At 50.3% G+C, this 20587-nt stretch overlaps 1 protein-coding gene and 1 long non-coding RNA gene across 2 annotated transcripts; both read right to left on the bottom strand.

Annotated features, from left to right (window-relative positions):
- Positions 1-3414: 3414 nt before the first annotated feature.
- On the bottom strand, positions 3415-9889 carry LOC149351670 (uncharacterized). The gene is made up of 2 exons (XM_089581011.1): positions 9644-9889; positions 3415-4008 (listed from the first exon to the last, which is right to left on the bottom strand). The coding sequence occupies exons 1-2, from the start codon at positions 9656-9658 to the stop codon at positions 3460-3462; spliced, it is 564 nt and encodes a 187-aa protein (XP_089437137.1). The 5' UTR covers positions 9659-9889; the 3' UTR covers positions 3415-3459.
- A 5663-nt stretch (positions 9890-15552) lies between these two features.
- On the bottom strand, positions 15553-20031 carry LOC149351669 (uncharacterized). Its single transcript, XR_016289503.1, has 3 exons — positions 19921-20031; positions 15767-15816; positions 15553-15691 (listed from the first exon to the last, which is right to left on the bottom strand). It is a non-coding gene; the product is annotated as an uncharacterized LOC149351669 (long non-coding RNA).
- Between the last annotated feature and the right edge of the window lie 556 nt (positions 20032-20587).

The following is a 20587-nucleotide window of genomic DNA, read 5'->3' as shown; positions in this document are numbered from 1 at the left end:
ACTTCTTGAACAGTTCGCAGTTTTTTGCACCTTGAGCAAGTTCATTAACAATGGCCATCTTCGTTGCGATGTCGACAGCTTTCCTTTTAGCAGGTCGGCGTACAGTCCTCCATCTCACCAGGCGCAAGTCAAGACCTTGGGCTCGCGCATTGAGGCAGCCTTCAACTCCCCGATCTGGGAAAGGCACGGATGCGGCAACGATGTCAACGCAGTGCCATCGCACAGAAAGAATCGACGGCGCAATGCCCTCAGCGTGGGGTGGCAACGGAGCAACAAATCACGTGGATGCATCACAGCGACGCGGGCGGCGCCACTTTCTCTTTCGTCACCGCGCGCGCGTGCTTTTTCGTTTTCATTTTTCAACGCACGCTTTTTCTTTTTTTACTTTATTTTACGGGGGCCCGACAGCTTCGCGTTCGCTCTAACCGAGTGTTGAGGCCACAACAGTTCGTTCTATGTGAGACACTGTGCCATTGCCCCAATATATATTTTGACGGTAGCACCACCCTCGTTCGTACTAAGCGAGCATTCGTTATATCTGCGGCTGTTATAAGTGGGATCGACTGTATAACGAACGGAATTCGCGTGACCGTCATGTTTGTTGGGCTCGACTGTTCCTTACAAGTTGTCTCGACTGTTTACAGTCGAGCCCACTTAATAACGAACCTGACGATCCCGCGGAATTCGTTCACTATATCCGATCTTCGTATTAAGCGGACTCCCTCTATTGCAGCCAAAATTAGCAAGTCCGCGAGAAGTGGAGTTAAATTCGCACAGCTGCTTCACGCGTGTCTACGTCTTGAAAGAAGAATCTACCACGTCGCCTTCCAAGCTCTCCAGGGCGGTCACATACGTTCTCCTCGATCGCGAGGTTCTTGCTGTCAAAAATCTGCTTTAGGGACGAACTAATTGTTTTTCAAGCGTCCACGGCAGCTGGTGGCTGGTTGGCACATTAATCAGATCGCTGGAGCTTAACCTCCCTGCCTTTACTCTTCTACCTCTGGAGCTTCACGCTACCGCTGTTGCCTGCTCTTTAAGTCTCGCATTACTGTGGCCATTATAATTCAACATCACGCTACATACTGCTAAGTCGTAAGACTTGCAACGATGATCTGCAGAACCCACTGTAAGTGGGCCGCAGTTCTTTCAGCGCGGTTTTCAGGCGAGGAACCTTCGAAGTACATACATAGTACATGGAAGAAAGACGAGCAGTACGCAGTGAGAGTTTATTTACAGGACGGGGCAGAGGAGGTTGCACCCCGCGTGTGGTTTAGTGAGCGCAGGAAGAAGGCGTGAAATAGTGCTGAGCCGCACAGCTGTTAGTAACAGCAGAAGAGAGTGCAGCTCGTGTGGTGTTAGCAGCTGTCATTTAAAGTTCGCGGCAGTCTGTTACGTGAAAGCGCGTGTAAATTATCAGCCAGACCCGGCAGTTGCAGTGTTTATCGAAAACGGCAGTGGATTATCACGTGATCCTCTCGTAAGAATCGCAACCCTAGTGAAAAATCGCATAGCAGAACTAATAGCCAATTTGCTTATTGTCTACTAACAGTCGATTAGACTAATAATAAATGCATCAAATACATTTGCAGGGCTGGTGCCGCCGCGGTGGTTTTAGTGGTTATGGCACTCGGCTGCTGACCCGAAAGACGCGGGTTCGATCCTGGCCGCGGCAGCCGAATTGCGATGAAGGCGAAATTCCAGTGGCCCGTGTACTGTGCGATGTCAGTGCACGTTAAAGAACCCCAGGTGGTCGAAATTTCCGGAGCCCTTCATCACGGCGTCCCTCATAGCCTGAGTTGCTTTGGGACGTACGTTAAACCCCAATAAACCAATAAACCAAGCTTTTTTAAACTTGCCTGTTTGGTCAGATATTTGGGACATCCGGAAAAAATACTGGGTACAGCATTCGCCAACAGCACCGGTTTCTAGGGTGCATTTAAAAGTGCCTTGCATTGAACTCTGCGTAGTACGATTTTATATCGTATACTCGGGAAAGTGCTTTGCGCAGACGTGGTCGCTCGGATATCCCATCTGTTCTGGGCATTGCCTGACGCCAACGTTCTAGGAGAGCAGGCTCCGACGCAGCTTTAAAAAGTGACACTTGGTTGAAATAAACGGCGCGGTGGGCTGTAAACTTTTGCAACAGACGGTATACATATATGCCGCGACGACAATTCACGTTGTCGTCTCGCGCAATCATGAGCGTTTGCACAACGATCACTGCGGCTGATCTCAAACCGCGACACAAAAAGCCATTTAGAAAACTTTGTTCGTGCACGATGCCTACCACAACGTGGAAGCCGAGAACCTAACGTCCACACCTTGTGACGCACTCTGGCAGCGCAAAACACCGACAAACACAGCCTAAAGCGTCACCGACAGCTAGCTCTGTGCCGAAAGCCGGGCAAACCGCTCAGTCACGTCCGCCGCTCCGCAAGCGAATGGCCACCACTCCGCAGCTCACTCGCGCCGCTGCAGTCGGCACATGTACTAGAGGGCGAACATGATCTGTGCGCGCTTTCCGCCACTGCGGGCGGTCAACACCTAGCCGTGGCCTTCACTGGGTCGCTCTTTACAGTGGCAGAGGAGGTGGGCCGCCCGGAAATGAGAACTGCGCGAACGTCGCCGCGAACGCAGGCGACGATTATTTGAAAATACGGAGTTGCGCACCCGCGAAGCGGAGCGAAAGCATCCACGGTGAGAGGATCCTGACGTTCGAGCTCGCGACGACGAGTCGATGAGACAACGGCGCCATAGGACCGGGGAGTGCGCGCCCGCGAAGCTAAAGGACGCAAAAGACAGGAGAACAACGATGGTGCCACTCGGTTGATTACCCGTTCAGCTTTACGTGTTCGGTCAGAGAGAAACCCTCAAATATGCTGTGAATGTCAGCGATAGCTGTACACATAGCCGCCTCATCAGTAGCTTCATAAGTGATGCGACCAGCCAGTGCTCAAATTCGCAGTATTCGCCTGCTAGTTGCAGCATCCTTCGAAACAAGGACTACCGCACTCGCGACCACATCCTCCGTGGTTTCAGTTCCGTTCGAGGTGCTCTTGGGCAACTAACACTGCGTCATACTTTGGCTTCCTGTACTCAATGCTCCAAAGGCAACATTACAAAATATTTTTTTCCCTTCTTCATATAGCTTATCGGTTTTCGTCGCCTTTAGCTTCAGGCCGAAAAAAGGACGTCGCTTCTCAGTTGTTATGGAAAAAGTCGGCAGAACCGGTTTTACGTTCCTAGATCTGCCATAGATAAGCCACAGAGATTGCAGCGCCAAGCCAGTCAAGCCGCCAAGGGAGCAAGAGCGGCACGCCCCGTACGAGAAACGTCTACTGCAGGTCTCGCCGTGGGAGAATGGACGAAGCCTAAACTGGTTCTCACGGGGACTCCGTCGGATGGCAAGTCATCGTGGTGGCAATAAATAGTTTTATTGACGACACAGGCGCTGGGCGGTCAGCGCCTGCCGAACGGGGCGGGAGCGGCCACGAAGCCCGACTGTTGCTGTCCCTGCTGCTGGAACTTGCCGGCCGCGTGCTGGTTAAAGCCTCCCTGGAAGGCGCCGGTGCCCGAGCCGTACCGGTTGAAGCTCGTCTCCTCGAAGCCCATCTCGGTGCGGTAGCCCTTGGTCTCGCGGAAGCCCTGCAGGTTCTTGTACTTGTCCTGTCCCTCGAAGGCCTGGCTGCCCTGGTTGAAGCCCTGTGCGGCCTGCTGGTAGCCGTGCTGCTGGCCGCCCTGCACTTGGCCGTAGTGGGCGCCGCCCAGCGGCAACTGGCCCCCGTCCCGGTACTTGTGTCCGCGAAGCAGCGAGCCGATCAGGCTGGGCCGTTTGTTGTGCCGCTGCCGCAACGCGCCACGCAGCTTGCCGAAGCCCAGGATGCGCCCTTCGACGCCTTCTCCCTCGCCAGGCTCGGCCGTCGAGGCAGCGGTGGCCGCCGTGGCCTTGGGGTCTGCGGCTTGCGCCCAGCACGCGGCCGCGGCCAACAGGGCGACAGCGAGAAAAGCCTGCGAAACAACCGCAAAAATGTGAGCACATGCTTCATGGAGAGCCTCGTCAGCAGCCCGGGCATCTGCGAATCGCCCCTCTAACCGCACCCAGAACACAAAATGACACTTGGGATTTTCTGATGTCCGCTGTGGCCTCAATAAAATGTCCCTTCCATGCAGGCGCGAAATATGAAGATATGAAGAGGAACGACCTGCCACTGGAAGAAGATGAAAAACACGGCGTCTCGGCACCTCGGAGTAACAGTGCACGAGGCAAAAGACGATTACGCGGTCAGTGGCACGGAACGGAGTGTTCGTTCTATAGGCCCTCCGCTCATCAAAATATCAGCGCCATCGCTCATGAACAGGATTCATGAGCGATGGCGACATAATATAAAGGGCCTTTGTGTGAATTTCTGTGCACTGCTAACACCATGTCAGCAAGAAAACGGCCTCTGGCGTATTAGAATCAGCGCGAAGGAAAAACGAGAAGAGAAGGCAGAGAAAGGGTTGATCGGTCGGTGCTCCGCGATAATATTACGACACATATGAAGACGGGGGCAACAGAAGGAAGACGACGCGGAAAAAGACCGCCGACTCTCTTGCGTAGTCTTCCTTGATTGAATCTATTCTGCCCTTACTCCCCAGCTTTCCCTTATGGGCGGGTGACCGCGCTTCAAGCAATTTTTTATTTCCTGAAGCTCTCAAAATCTCCCTTTTTCTCGTTTGAAGACCTCCGGCATTTACAGTATGAGTGTAATCCCGGTGAATGCCTTTGACGTCAATGCGAGATGTCCCTGACCAGTCGTAAATGCAAGATTTCTCTCTTAAATTTTTATCTGCATAGATCCGGTGTTCTCCCCTGGCCTTATGTCCCCTCTTCAAGGAAACCGAAACATTGGATCATTTTTTTTCCTGTTAATTAAGTCGTCGATTCGCCGCCATCCGAAACTTTTCAAGGAAATTCCTTTCCAAAAATTAAGTGTGCCACTTACAGTTATACTCTAGTTTGGCGCTACACAGTTGGGCTACCGAAACGGGAGCTCGCTGCGCTGTTCACAAATTCATGTCCAAAAATTTCGGACAAAACTTTTGAAAATTGAAAAACTGTAAGAAACTTTTACGGGAACTATTGGAGGTAATGGTCCATTTTTCTGATATGTAATAAAATCTTTCTTTCTAGAGAATCTAACACCAAATCCTGGATGCCATACATGATGACGATTACAAACATGAACATTACTCATAAACACTTAAAACACGGCAGCGGGCTCGCTAAGACACCCAACATACAACCATGTGCGGCGGCTACTTCATCAACTAAAACACTCCATGGCAATGCCCCATAGTACAACACGCACTGCAAATACAGCTATGCAAACTACAAAACTCCCTCAAACCCAAGACGAATGCAAGAAATGGACAAGACGAATGCAAGAAGTCAACGCCATCCTTTGAATGGTCCTCATCGGGCACATCGAGGCCATCCTCCCAGGAGACGAAACCTGAATGCCAGTCCACTGTTAAGGTGTGCCAGCCAAAGGTTAAAAATATAACGATGCACAGTAGCCACTCATCGCCCTAATCGGTTGCAAGCTATTGCCAGCAGCGATTTTTTAAAAAATATATATTTCTAAATAATAGTGTCCACTTAGAGCTTTCAAATTTGACTCGAATACCCACAAAGACCATCTCTACAGATCTGTTGCACAAGAATATGCATGCCCATCGAAATCATTTCAGGGTCCCTTTAACGCCACTGTAGACGTTGCTTCCACCTATTGTGCCTAAGTATATTTTTAACCTTTGGCTAAGTTTAGCTGGGGCACCGGGTACATAGAGGCAGGAATGAGAAAGCAAATACGCGTGGGCAGTAAATAAAGAAATAAACAGTTTAGCACGACGACTTCAACCGCCGTTGTTCAGGTTGTTACTCGCGTCTCAACGGCACGACTGAACTAACCACGAAACGCCATATAACAGAGCACGCGGAATTGCGCCTTGTAATTTCCATGCATCTACTCAATAAATTAAATATATATAAATATTGAAATTATGGTACACATATAAAATTCGGATATTTTTCCCGAGAGGATGACACCGTTGACACGCTCCTGCAGCCGCTATTGGTCGAATGAATGCATGAATTCAAGAAAGCTTGTTTGGTTTCTGGAGGAAGGAGGTTGAGGATTGAGAAACATCTGTCCAATAAATGGAACAATTCGGTTCTTTCCATTATTTGCTGCTAGGCATTTATTTACGCCACCCCTCAAATCTAATCGTATTTCTTTAGGCAATGATTTACTCTTGTCAGCCGTGTGTGAGTTGTTTCCTAAACAAGTTGGCTCAAGACCCGTTTGTCGCGTAACTGGAGACAAGGGCTTAGAAAAATTGCGAGAAAAAAAATAATGGATGCGTGTTGCGGGAACGAAGTTCAAGAAGGTGTCGCTTAGCACAAGCACGATATAATTTATTGACAATTGTGCGATTTGTTTGAACTAATTAAAGGATAATTTTATTATGTAATTAATGGTTAGTTATACCAGTTCTTTGACATTTAAATTTGCAGATACAGGAACAATGTCAAGTCAGGAAGTTGAAGAGTGTCACACGCAACGCTCTGTGACGCATGCTCTTTCTCCTGTCCACTATAGAGCCGCCGCGGTGGCTCAGGCGGTTATGGCGCACGGATGCCGACCCTAAGGACGTGGGTTCGAACCCGGCTGACGTGGTCGAATTTCGATGGGGGCGGAATTCTAGAGTACCGTGTGTACTGTGCGATGCCAGTGCACGTTAAAGAACCCCAGGTGGTCGAAATTTCCGGAGCCCTTCACTACGGCGTCCCTCATAGCCTGAGTCGCTTTGGGAAGTTAAAACCCCTAAACCAAAGCAAACCAAATCATCTACTATACAAAGGAAGGCGCTTATTTAGGAAGTTTTTTTTTTCCATGGAATGCATGGAATGCCGGGACATTAATAAATAAAAAACTGCGTCTCGAGCGTGTCTGTCGAACGTGACGCGTCTGGCGGAGCTTTCCTCTGCCACGCGTTGGGCACCGAAGGTCGCGAAGCCGCACGCTGGTTCCCTCTCCACCAGCACTTCGCGCACTTTATTGAGAGGGAGGAGAAAAAATAAAAGGTAACTTCAGAATGTCTGCTTACGAAAGCAACTCCACTGCATTTTTTTTTTTGTGTCGCAAAACTTTTCCAGGGGAAATTTTTTCTTACCTGCAATGAGCTGAATTATTAGACATTGCCAAGTTTTCTCTTGAGCACAGAGCCGTGTGTTTACTTGGCAAATTACGGCACCCAAAACCTCATCGCTACGTGACGTTCCCCCAATCAAAGCGCATAATTTTAGCGCTACCCTTTCGCAAGCAACGCTTACTTGTGTCTGTCGTTTACCTATAGGCGACGCACGTTCACAAATATGCACATTATAAACGTATTAGCTTGGCGTCCCATTCATCTTGTAATTACCCCGCTTTGGCAGGCTGCCTAAAGCTAAGTAAAGATTCAACCCCAGGCGACGCAGCACACGAGGTAATCGTTGTCACCGTGTTGCTACCACTAAAGATGGTTGTTAACCGCGAAGACGTGATAGAGATACAAGGAAGCAGTGGATGCGCAGGCCAGCAACGGCCGACCTTGGCAACCGAAGACACGGCCGCCCCCAACAGCAGCCCCCGCGGCTATCTATGGCCGCAGGAGAGTCATCCGGATCAACAAACGCCAGCGAAGCTATACTCGGGGAATTCACCTCCCTTCCCGGCTGCTCACCGCGTCCCCCTATTCCCCTTCCAGTACAAATGGGTGTGCCTACTCCTGGAAATCTGAACAACCCGTCATCGATGACGACATCGCTGACGACAGACAAGACGCAATGGAGCTATGTGTGGACTGAGCGCTCCTATAGCGCAGAGTATACCGGCCGTTGCCGCGTCTCAGCGTCGCGCTTCCGCCGAATGTCGCAAAAGTTGCCTCGCCAAAGCGTCCGTGACCTCAATGGTGGCTGCCACTGGCTTGTTTCGTCATTCAAGAGAAGGAGGGGGAATTGCGATATGGAGTCTCGAACTTGCGCGAACGAATTAACGTAGCCGTTCGTGCAAACGGTGCCTGCGATCTCGCTCCGGCCAAAAGCTGATCGGCCCGGGAACTTTTCTGACAGGTGATGTACGTACAGCTTTGCTTAAAAATATTCGGGCCACACGATTTGCTTTTAAACCGCATAGTGGAACACTAAGGGCGCCAAATGGCCTTGAAAAGCTGAAAATCAAGCCCTGTGGCGTGAACGCTTCTGACGGCGGGTGTGCCTCCGTGTAGTTTCAGCGGCTTTACCGCGCCGTCAAACACACTTCAAGCAGCCCGGCTCGTGAAGCATGCAATGTGAAAAGAAATAGCTTGAGTGCGAAAACACACTCTCATGACTACACGGGGTTACCTAAAAGCAGCGTCCGTACGGCCTCTATATTGTGTTTGAGAACGTAAACGGCAGATTATTCAGCCCAACCGACAACATTCGGCACTCCTGAGTTTCGTCTTTGCCGAAAAGGGAGTGCCGATTGTTGGACTCACTGACGAACTTGTTTCTTCTGAGCAGAAGACAAACTCACGGTACAACTGCTTACTTGCATCGGGACCGTCCCGTATCTGTGATAGCACTGGTCAAATCCACTTATTTCAGGCTTCTTGGCAGGCACGACTTCAGATGTCTTCCCTCTTTAGACTAACTGGGTGGATTTTCTCTTTAGATGACTAAAGATACTTCCCCCTTGTATTGTGACTGTCAGAGGTTGAAACTCTTTGCCCGTTTCAGGAACAGACAGCGAAGTAAGGCAGCTGATGCCAGCTTCAGCCATACGTGCCTAATGACTTCTTTAGGCCGCTAAATGAATGCAAAAACTTTTACTTTACATGAGCAAAGAAAAAGAATGCGCGGGCAGGAGTAAATAATGACGAATAGAATGCTGCGTGACTGACATGCACTGCAAAATGGTGGCCTATCGGCATCACTGTACACGATAAAATGAGCAATAGCAGTACGCTTAACAGCTCTTTTGATCCGAAAGCTCATCCTGACTCGCGCAGAACGCATTTTAGGTTGAATTTTGAGTTCGTTTCATTTTCTTTTTAACCACTCATGTTTCTGTTGGCAGCTTTTCTGGCACTCGAGAAATGACAAGGAGAGCTAATTTCCCTCATAAGACTGTCCACATTACAGCATACCCAGCAATTCTGGACAAAAGCATTTTTGAGCGGGAAACCTGTTATGAACGCAGTTTTTTCATATAATGAAAGATTTCACTATAGCAATCCATATATCCACAGGTCACTCGACGGTACTCTTGCATTTATTTTTCTATTAACGTTTTAGTTATCGTCAAAAGCGTTCCCCATTGGTTTTCTATATATGGCAGACTTAACTATTCGATGCGATCGGTGGAAACACTTTAAAAGAAAGATTTTGCTACATACCAAAAGAATGGACCATTACCTTCAATATTTGCATAACAGTTTCTTACAATTTTGCAATTTTCAAAATTTTTTGTCCATGTTCCATAACATGGAAAGTGCGAATGTAAGAACGAAACTATGACGGGGAGTGATGCTCTGCTCGGCAGAGAGCGCAGGGGAAGACGTCGGGCGCACTTACCGTACTGCCGTTCATCCTGACGTGTGCTGCTGTTTCCAGTCCAATCCTCAAAGTGCGTTTCTCCGCGCTATCCCCGCGGGCGAGACGATGTGCCGGACACGCGCCGTATCTTTATTATAGGCGTCCATGTTCGAACCGGTTCGGAAGCGCCGGGGGAGACCTCCAGAGGCGTCCAATGCTACGCCGCCTCCTCCGTCAAGGTCGAATGGTGCAAACGGCTTATTCTCCGCCTCCGCCGCATCCCCGCCACACGCGCGCCCGTGAAGCCGACGCCGCGAGCGCTTTTAGGCAGGGCTAGGAAAGCTTCCTGCGAATCTAGATAGGGCGGCCCGTCAGCGCCTTTCCCTGTCGCCCCGTGTCCGCCACTCGACAGCGCGCGGTTGAGCAAGGCGCCTCTCCTCTACCTCGGACTCTCGTTTTCGCTGCTCCCTCGTGTCATAACGCGTGCGTCAAAAACCAAACACGCAGTTGCGACGCCTGAGTCACAACGACTGACGACGCGCACCGTTCGTCTCTTCCGCTGAAGGATTCGCTCCAAGGGCGTCCGCAGAATTTTTTGCAGGGGGGGGGGGCCCCATTGGTTGTTGGCGCCGGAGGGGGGGGGGCATGTTCGTAGCAAAAAGGCACTATTTGCGGTATGAATTTATTTATTTATATATAAATAAAAAATAAGTGAAATACACACATGAAATAAAAATTACAAACAGCAAATTAAAGTGTGGCTAGGAGAGATACATTGCAGTTTATCAACGAAGAAACAATTAAAATTAATAAAAAATCCAAAAATATACTGTCACTTCGTGGAGAAGAGTGCTCAGTATTGCTGCATACGGGTTCTCGACTCACCCGGATTGATGACCAGCACACAGCACAATATGGTCACAAACACGCAACTACAGTCACTCAGTCAGTCTTCCTTGAACAGCAACTGTAGACTCCACGGATTTTTCTGGGCGAATTGCGTGATTACACGGGTGATAAATTCATTTCTGTGCTTCATTACACGCTCTCGGTGCACACTCGTCACACACATTGATTGGAAAAACGGTTGAACGCGTACGTTGAAAACAAAAGATGTCTATACATACAACGAAGACTTATTTACAAGATAAATGCACGCTCGCAGCTTCATACACCTCGCTCCATCTTGCTCGCGCATCCGCACAGTCGAGCAACCGCACGCACACTGCTCGCCGCTCGTAGTTTTCTCGTCCACTGTCTTGGTTGTTCTCAGCTTCGTTGACAAGCGGCCACTAAAAACACCGAAGCACAAATACAGAGGCGCGCACACGTGCAAGGGCTTACTTCCGTGCGACTTCCAAGGGGAAGGGACACTCGCCACTCCGGTAGGAAAATTTGTTTTGTGTGTTTTTATGGGGTTCAGAGCCCCAAAACGACTCAGGTTATGAGGAACGGAGTAGTACAGAGCTCCGGATAATGTCGACCACCTGGGTCTCTTTACCGGGCACTGACCTCGCACAGTACACGGGCGCTGTTGTCATTTGAGGCCCGGCCAGAGGTGACAGGCGAGCCAGGCAGGCGCCATCGGGCTGCGTTGACCAAAGGCGCTGGTTTTCGGAGAGGACGCAAGGGACGCTGGTGTGGGGGCGCCTCTGGAGACTGCGTCGCCGTGAACAAAAGATGCTAATCTCCTTTGCCGAAGATTCTGATAGCGGCGCTTCTACCGCACTGCGCTCTCCCGTGGATCGGAGGCACAGCGAGCGGCGGCGGCGCCAACTGATCGCCCGCTTGCCCATGAGCAGCCCGACAAAGCGGGGGTGGACACGGCTGATTTGTCTTTCCCTCCTGAAGAATTCATCGGTGGCCGGCATAACGAAGGCGAAAACAAGATGCACTGTGCACTGTCTGCCTCCGTGTCGCTATCTGTCTGGAGATCAAAGAAACAGGCACCCATTTCAAGACTGCTTGAAACACATGCTCGCCGGTGCCGCTGTATGTCTGCAACAGGTCGGCCTTCAACGGAGCTAACGATGGCGTGGTTTGAAAACGGCATAAAGACGCGTGCCCGGACGCGGCATTTCGCAGATGTGCCCCAAAGCGTGGAAGCGGGGCTGCTTTTACCCTTTTGGCTGAGCCCACCACGGCCCCTGGCGTGCGGCCATCACTCACGGTTCGAGGGAGTGATTTTCCAGGGGGGTGCAGCCGCCCCCCCTTGCCCCCCCCTCCGGACGCCCATGATTCGCTCTGTATGTGCTGGTGGCGTAACGTCGACTCCTTTCCCGGAAAAACCGCGTAGAACCTCATAGAACCTGCGCCCGATTTCGTTCTGCCGATATCGTGGACATATATTGGGCCTGCACTCCCGCGGTGCGATACGAGAAAAAATAAAAATTGTTTTGAGGGTTCCGGAGCTGCATGGGGTCTCCTATCAAGTTGTCCCATGGTAGACTATCACACCGCTGTCGCTCTCTCTCTCTTTCTTGTTTTTGTTCATTAAGTTGCTCAGACCTGTACTTGGAACGATGACTTGGACATGAACAGGCAACGGGTTTAATTCAACTCCTTTTGAGTCCTACTGAGTAGTACTTCGCCGCTCATTAAATTTCGAATTTCGAGGGCGGCGAAACGCAAACTGTACCCGTGTTCTTAGCGGTGTCAGTGCACGTTAATGAACCCCAGACGTCTGAGTTTAATCCACAGCCATCCGCTACGACGACACTTACTCTCTTATATAGGGCTTTCACTACCTCCTTCATCCCTTCCCTCATGGCGCAGTTGAGATGTCCACACATGAGTGCGACAGTTATTGCGCCTTTCCATTCTTCAAAACCATCCACTGTCATCCTGTCATTACTAAAACAAATAGAGCAGGGAGTCTAACCTTGCAATTTCCGATTCCTACGCCAGCGCTCTGCTGGTTGGGCCACGTAATTCACATCTTTTTTTTCTTCTTTCATGGCGTTTATAACAGCGAGTAAAGGGTTAATCAACACACTCGAAGAAGATAGTTCTGAGCAAAATGGAACTTTTGTCTTGCTGATACATCAAGGCAGAAACAGAGCGCAGAAATAGGAGTGATGGAGAAGGGACAAGACAGGCGCTTGTAGCGCGCCCTCTCGACTCTTCGGGCGATGCGTGTCAGAAGATGAGGTGCACGGACCGGGCAGTGAGAAATACGATGGTGATGATGACAATGAGCACGCTTAAAAGCTGTGGTGCATCTTTGCTAGGAATTAGGATGAGAGATGATAGTAAATTGTGCGCCGGTCGAACGGATCCTCTTTTGTTAGGAGCACATGGCCGCACATAAAAACAAGAAAAGGGTAGAAAGTAAGATGTAAAACTATGAACGAAGGGGAAATGAAATGAAACACAGATGAAATGGCGCATGTTCAAAGGAAAATGGGAGTCACAGTCGAGCCCGCAACCGGTTATTCCCGCACCGAGCAAAACGGTCAGCAGTGACCCAGAAGCAGTTCGGGTAGCTTGACAGCACGAGTGCTTGTCACCATTGCAAGTTCTAACCATATTATGCGTAATTCCCCCTCCAGCAGCGGTGCAGGCCGTACTTCTAATAATCACCGAACGAAACGATACGTTGTGACGAATGGCGCATGCATGCTGGTGAGTGCAACAGCGATCATTGTATAGTATTCGTTGAGTCGGAGCTCAGCAAATATTTACCGCGGCTGCGTGCTGAATTTATTTGTCTGTTAGATCAAACTGGCAGGAGCTAACATAGTCCATAATACGTCCTTCATAAATGACGTGTCGATACCTGCAAGGCATTTAGAATGGTTCAAGGTAGACATTTGTGTCGGACTTTCACTGTGGACAGAAGCAGATTTATGGGTGGGTTGGGGGTTCCCTCCCCTCCAAGGGTGACCCGTAAATCCGCCCCTGACCTCCATAGTCAGCTGTGCATGCAGCTGTGGTTTCTGCCGAAAGGCAGTTGCGGCAGGTGAGCTATACAGGTGTGCATGTGTACTACAAGAGTCGCATCTGTTGTGGTATTTATGTGTGTGCGTGTTTGTAGAAGTATAGGTACTCGGCATATATTGCTCACTCAAGCACACGCTATGTGGCATGGTACCTGAGAGAGCAATACGTGGCGGGGATTGTAGTGCGGCGGGGAATATTTGTCTACAGAACGGACTGTGCTAATTTCACTCAGCCCACAAAGTTGTGCGAGAAACACAACTTGGCGCGCGGGGTTAATGAAGGTGTAAAAGCGTTCGATCGCATTTCAGGCCACCGAGGGTTGTTACCTGTTTCGCTGGTGGATTGGACAAAGAACACCACAATAAGACACAAACAAAACTCTTCCTTCGTTTCCATAAAGTGGCACGTCGCTGCCACATCGCTGTCACGGCGCATCGGTCCTCGACCAGCGGACAGATTTTAATTTCACAGTGTCAAAAGGCCAGCAGGTTTCTGCATTCTGTATTCGCGTGCCTTCAGCTACCTTTCAATATTACCGGGTTTCACGTCCCTGATCCAGTTCGACTCTGCACGTTTCCTCCCACTGTTATCAAAGCTGTACAGAATAAAGCGTGAGTCGGGCCTTCAGACGAACGCCGCCAGCGCGGTGCCCGCGCGCTACCGCCCCAGCTTCAGGATCTCTCGGTTCGACGGTGGGGGAGATCACGTTTCGAGAGTGAAAACTCCCGCGCCGCGCCTCTTCCGACATCCCTACCAACGTTGTGCGCCACCCAGCTACCATGTACGTAGTATACATGCATTTGGTACATGCTGAGCGAGCAACACACCTAATAATATATATGCGCACCGTTCCATCCTAATTCGAGTCGCCTCATGTTGCTACTCGTGCATCGTTCCCAGACTACATCGCCACACCCCATGACACGCACACTGCGTTGCTCACTGGCCCGTGCAGCGGTTTGAGAGCAAGCCCATGCGGTGCTTCACTCGAAGGTGGCGGGAAGTGGCGCGCTCTGCTCATGCTGCTGGTTGCTCGCTTTGCCAAGAACTGGATGTGGCGCTGTGCGGTGTACGACTGGTAAATCTTTGTACTTTGAGGTGAGAGCCTTCTGCGAGTCTGTGTCGCTCTCGGCGGCGGTAAAAGCCCTGCCCTCGACCGTGACGGAAAATGCATGCTGCCTGCATGGCGAATATTGAAATAAGTGCGCATCAAAGCGTGCAGATGCGAAGATGGCACAGCGTATAGGGGTGCTGAAGAGTCAACTCTTCGCCGCATAGATGTCCAAGCCGGGCTTGTCGCAAGCAGCTGCACTTTTCTGCGAGGTTCACTGGAAGCAAGCGAATCTTACCCGGAGGCTCACTCTTAAACCACCTCAAACCGATCAAGCATTGCACATATACGCTTTGCTAGCGGGTGATTGAAAAAAAAATCAAAGAAAAGCCTCGCAGCGTTTGCTGTTCATGCAAAGTAAAAGCCTACGGAAACCATCGCCGTGCACTGTACGCACGGGGCCTTTGAAACGCCACTGCTTTAATGGAAGAAATGCGCTTTCTAGGGCCGTGTATGCATGGTATCGTACGTAAAATGACCGGTTCGTGCCAACAACTCGGCGCAATTTAACTATGTTTTTGAAATTCTCAAGATGAATGCTGCGCTCCATTTAACGGATCATCTCCGTCGGTACAAATACATTACAAGACAACTGCGCTTTAGCTTTTGTGAGCCTTGAGGCATCAAAACAGTGCCTGTTTCTTGATATAGAAAACTCGCACGTTATATAAAAAAAATATCATTCTATTATAAGCAGTATTCTGCTACACTCCTCGACCTTTGTATTGGAGGCTTTCAAATTCCTCTGTTCACGCGAGCAAACATTTTCAGGCTCGTGATCAAGCTTCCCTTTGACGCAGAAAGAGAATCGCGCTAGGTCTATATACGTGCCACCTCTGACGCTCGAGTCAAACGTGAACTGAATAAATAACGCCATACCTTGTACGAACAACGCGCCTACCGCTCTCCCTGGCCGCCATGCAATCCGGTAGAGAAACCGCGCTTACGCAAGGCACGGGACAACGACGCTGCTTCCCAGCGGTGGCCGCGGCGGCTACGTCGCTGCTTGACGGTCGTGGAACTTGTAGAGGAATCTGGTCACCGTAACAAGAAGAAAGCGTCGCAGATTTACAGCGTCGCGAGTAACCTTGGTCTATTTATTCGCTCACCGGCCTCGGCTTCGGGAGGTGATGGGATCGCCTGCCGCTGCCCTGGTTTCCTGAAATGGGTAAAAGCTTATTCCTCGGTTCAAAGCGCGGATTTACACGGTACGGGGGTGCGCCCCTCTGTCAAGCCAGTCATAGGCTTTTTGGGTGCACCCCTAACATCCCTGATGTTGAAATACAGGTATTTGTATATGTATTTGGATGGCTTGGGAAAGGAGCCTCCAACCCAGTATATAGAATAGAACTGGAAGAGCTGTAAAAATTAATCAATAAGCGTGAGGTAACAAGGAAGTATATATGCAAGAGACTCGAGCATGCTCAAAAAAAAACAAAACGGAGGTAGCCTAAAAGCGGTGAAGAGTAAACTAGGCCTAAGTAAAAATCAGTTGTACGCGCAAAGGATCGATGAGGGCAGCGTCATTACCAATATAGATAAAAGATAGTTAAGGTAGCCGAGGGATTCTACACACACACGCACGCACACAAACACGCGCACACGCACACACACGTGCATGCACGCACACGCACACACAGTATACAGCCAAAATAATCAGGGCGATAATGACAGAGGCACCAATCACGCCGGAAAAGATAGAGGAAGTAAAGAAAGGGTGTGAATCACGCAAAAGCAGATCTGTTGAACGATGGTGAGGAGAATATGCTAGAAAAAATGGCTGAGGCTTAACTTGGTTAACCCTGGTCAGATGCGAAGCATATTGATGGCTAGGCTTGGTAATACATGGCTTTCCTTGGTTGAATACTTGGTCATTTTAATACAACCACTTCCTTCGTCGTGGGGGAAGACAACGGCATGGCTACAGCGGAACGCCGACTAACCCCGAGACGCGCGTTGGGTGGGCGCCTGGATTGCCACGGAAGCCGCGTCCGCCTGCCCGGTGGAGCGAGCGTTTCACCTACACCGAGTGTGAACGCGCGTTCGAAATGCGCGGGAATGCCTCTGTCGTGACGTCATGTGTCACGTGGTATGTCACGTGGTGTGACGTCACTGTACCACGTGGTGTGCACGGCGCGTAACCACGGCGAAGGGCTGTAGTGTACCTCCGTCTTCCTCTGTCGTGACGTCATGTGTCACGTGGTATGTCACGTGGTGGGACGTCACTGTACCACGTGGTGTGCACGGCGTGTAACCACGGCGAAGGGCTGCAGTGTACCTCCATCTTCCTCTGTCGTGACGTCATGTGTCACGTGGTATGTCACGTGGTGTGACGTCACTGTACCACGTGGTGTGCACGGCGCATAACCACGGCGAAGGGCTGTAGTGTACCTCCGTCTTCCTCTGTCGTGACGTCATGTGTCACGTGGTATGTCACGTGCTGTGACGTCACTGTACCACGTGGTGTGCACGGCGCATAACCACGGCGAAGGGCTGTAGTGTACCTCCGTCTTCCTCTGTCGTGACGTCATGTGTCACGTGGTGTGACGTCACTGTACCACGTGGTGTGCACGGCGCGTAACCACGGCGAAGGGCTGTAGTGTACCTCTAGTAATATGCTTCGCATAAAACTGTCCATTCTGTATACGCAATGCATCGTGACCTCAAGCGTAGGGCGCTAACATGATCTTAATCCATAAGAAAAGGACTTGAAAAATTACAGACCGATCAGCTTACTGTCCGTTGCCTACAAGGTATTTCAAAAGACAATCACTAATGGAATCAGAGCAACCATAGACTTCAATCAACCAAAGGACCATGCTGGCTTTCGTAAAGACTACTCGATAATTCACGATATAGTCACACCATCAATCACCATTTGACCCAGTCGTAACCTCAGCAGCCATGCAGGCATTCGGAACCAAGGTGCAGAAGAGGCATATGCAAAAGTTCTTCTTGTTGCGCCGCCGTTCATTTCATCTACAGCGGCCACTGTAGTTCTCCATAAAATAATAAAATTCCCTGGGCCGCTGTCAGGGAGGATGTCAGGGAGGGGTCCCGATCTCTCCAGTACTACAGGAGGTATTCAGAGACCTCAATTGGGGAAGTTAGGGATAAGAGTTAATGGAGAATACCTTAGCAATCTGCGATCTACTGATGGCATTGCCTTGCTAGGTAACTCAGCAGCCGAATCGCAAATCATGATCGGAGACCTACACAGGGAAAGCAGAATGGTGGGTCTAAGAAATAATATGCAGAAAACTAAAGTAATCTTCAACAGTCTCGGAATGGAACATACGATAGGTAGCGAGGAGCATGGAAGTGGTAAATTAATACATAGTCGGAGTAGTTGGGCTTATTACGCTTTATTTGCTTACGGGGCTTTATTACTGCTGTTTATCGTGAGCGCTAAAACTAAGGGGAAATAATGCGAGCACGCTTTTATCCAAGGTCGATAAATCTAAGAAAATAGAGTCCAGCCCACGGCTGCCTTTATAACGAACGCTCGCTTATTACCAACGAGAGTGGTATATAGTGCTACCATCCAAGTATGTATTAGGGCAATTGAGGCACTGCGTCTCAGATACAACGAACAACCGTGGGCGTACCATTCGGTTAAAGCGAACGAGCAGGCGCCGTGAACGCGCCCCCGCAGTTGAAAATTTCGCGCTTCCCGCAAACGAGCGTACCGAATACCGTCTCCCAGCCCTCGTAATATCCCTCCCCCTTGCCCCGGAAAGAACATGGTGACCTCACCTGCCATTTGCCACGTGCCCTCGGTTGGCAAATAGCAAAGTGGAGAGAGGGAAATTTATTTCTCTACCTTCTGGACTGAGTAGGGGGGGGGGGGAGGCAGTGGGAGGCGACGGGGGCCTAAAGGCGTCCGATTCGGCTGCGGGAGGTGATTGGTTCGAAACCCACCGAACACCCCCCCCCCCCCCCCCCCCCTGAAACTCTCTACAGAGCATCACTGCAGTTTGAGAGAGAGAGAGAAAAAAATGGAATGTCTGTGAAGAGTTCTTAGCTGTCAAACCACAGTTAATGTTCACACGTTCGTGTTGCGCACTCGCAACCAACTCGTGTTTTTTTGTTGTTGTTGGCGCTGTTGTTATTGTTCGACGAATGTGCCGGTAGGCATAAATTTAGAAGGAAAGGGGGGGGGGGGGGGGCACAACACATGTTCGCCGACATAGAGAAAAATAAGAAGGTGCCGCTCGCTCTCAACAACTGTGCTGCGCGCCTGTACCGCATTCAATGACCATGCTCTTCTGCCATGCCACCGGATGCGAAGCCACTGGACATAGGCATCATTCACGCGCTCAATGTGCCCGATCGGCGGCACTTCGCCGAACGCATGCTCACAGCGATGACACCTTGTTGCTATATAGGAAGGGTCTCGACGAGGAGCACAGCAGAGCTTAGAAGACGCCGTGGTAAGGTCTGCTTTCAGAATATAGCGATGGACTTTTGAAGAAATAAACGCCGCTTTTGTCTGCCTTTGTATTTCTGGCTGCACTATGAGAAGTGTGTTTACTACGAACTACGGAAACCATAAATTCAATCCGTGCGACCCTCAAGTTCGTTCTCAGCGGCGTGTAAATAAGCTTGGCTGTATACATGTATTCTTACTTGGCGCTTTCGCGTACGGACACCAAGGCGTCCGCATAATTAACGACACTGCACGGGGTGCATCGTGCAGAAGTTGAATAGTTACACGGTACATCGCATTCGTTGAAAACTGCTGCTATAAAGTTCACTCGAACCGTGGTCGCTCCGTGCTTAGAAAATGAAATTTATGAGGATGAGTGCATTTGATGGAGCTGGAGGCGGTCGAGCATTGTGCAGTCGGCTAATTCTTTAGCTGGCGTGCGTGACGGCTGCGTTTTCTGTGCTCCTGCAGCTTATGACGGAGAAAACTTGCGAAAATATCGAATTTAAACACAGGCTTACTAAGCCCGTGCTTAACATTGAGCTTTCCGCAAGTTTGCTTCGTCCCAAAGCGCAGGAGCACAGAAAAAACGGCCGTCACGCACGCCAGTTAAAGATTTGGCCGGCTGTACACGATAAATAAGAGCGAACGGGCAGGTGCTGCGCAAACAGTGGGCGCGAAAGATGCTTTCTATCGTTTTTATCCTCACCCGAACTTTGCCTCTGTTGCGAACTGGGAGAAAACGCAGCCTTATTCATTATGTCGGGGGATGGGCGGCATCAAGGAATAAAACCTTCATAGCGCTTGTGAGTGAGACAATAAAAACGTACATACTACTGTACCATAGCTGACGCGTCTTGCCTCCGTTTGTGTTTCCGTGAAAAAGAGGCTTTTTTCCAGGGCTGCCAGCATACCCGCGTGCTATGACGAGCTGCCGCCTTCGCGGATCTTAAGAGAAGGAAAACAAAAAGAAAAGGCAAACGAGCAGGGACAACGACGACAGCAAAAATAAAAACAGGAGACGCGTGCGGTTTGGGTAGCTACGACGAAAAGATGACGCGGTTTCGCGCCTCGCATTTGACATGCAGAGTGGCAAGCGAGGCGTCCCCGGCCACTTGTGGCAGGGGCGCGCCACTTTCCTCCGGGATGGCCCAGCGCCAGCGAGCGGTGGCAGTTCCTTCGGAATGACGCGGGTGTGCATGTGTAAGTGCACGGCGTATGCATGCAGACCGTGGCCCACTTGCTTCCTCGTTTCGGCTCAGAGTCACGTCACGGGACGTGCCTCAGGACGAGTTGTTCGCCAGCAAAGGCACAGCCTCGGTCATTAAACCTGGGATATTTTCATTTTTTCTTGAGGCCTTTCCTCTACCGCGCAACAACGCTTGCGAAGGCGATTTGCAACGAAATACTGTAACGTGAAAGCACTGCGGGTACATTTAAAGCGGCTTTCGAGAGAGCGAGAGAATTACCGGCCGATGTTTGCGTTGAGCCTACTGATCCG

This window comes from Amblyomma mixtum, chromosome 3, assembly GCF_055824585.1.
Source record: "Amblyomma mixtum isolate Tamu chromosome 3, ASM5582458v1, whole genome shotgun sequence".
Taxonomy (NCBI): domain Eukaryota; kingdom Metazoa; phylum Arthropoda; class Arachnida; order Ixodida; family Ixodidae; genus Amblyomma; species Amblyomma mixtum.
Note: the sequence above shows the minus strand (reverse complement) of the source record. Positions and strands in the feature narration are given on the sequence as shown.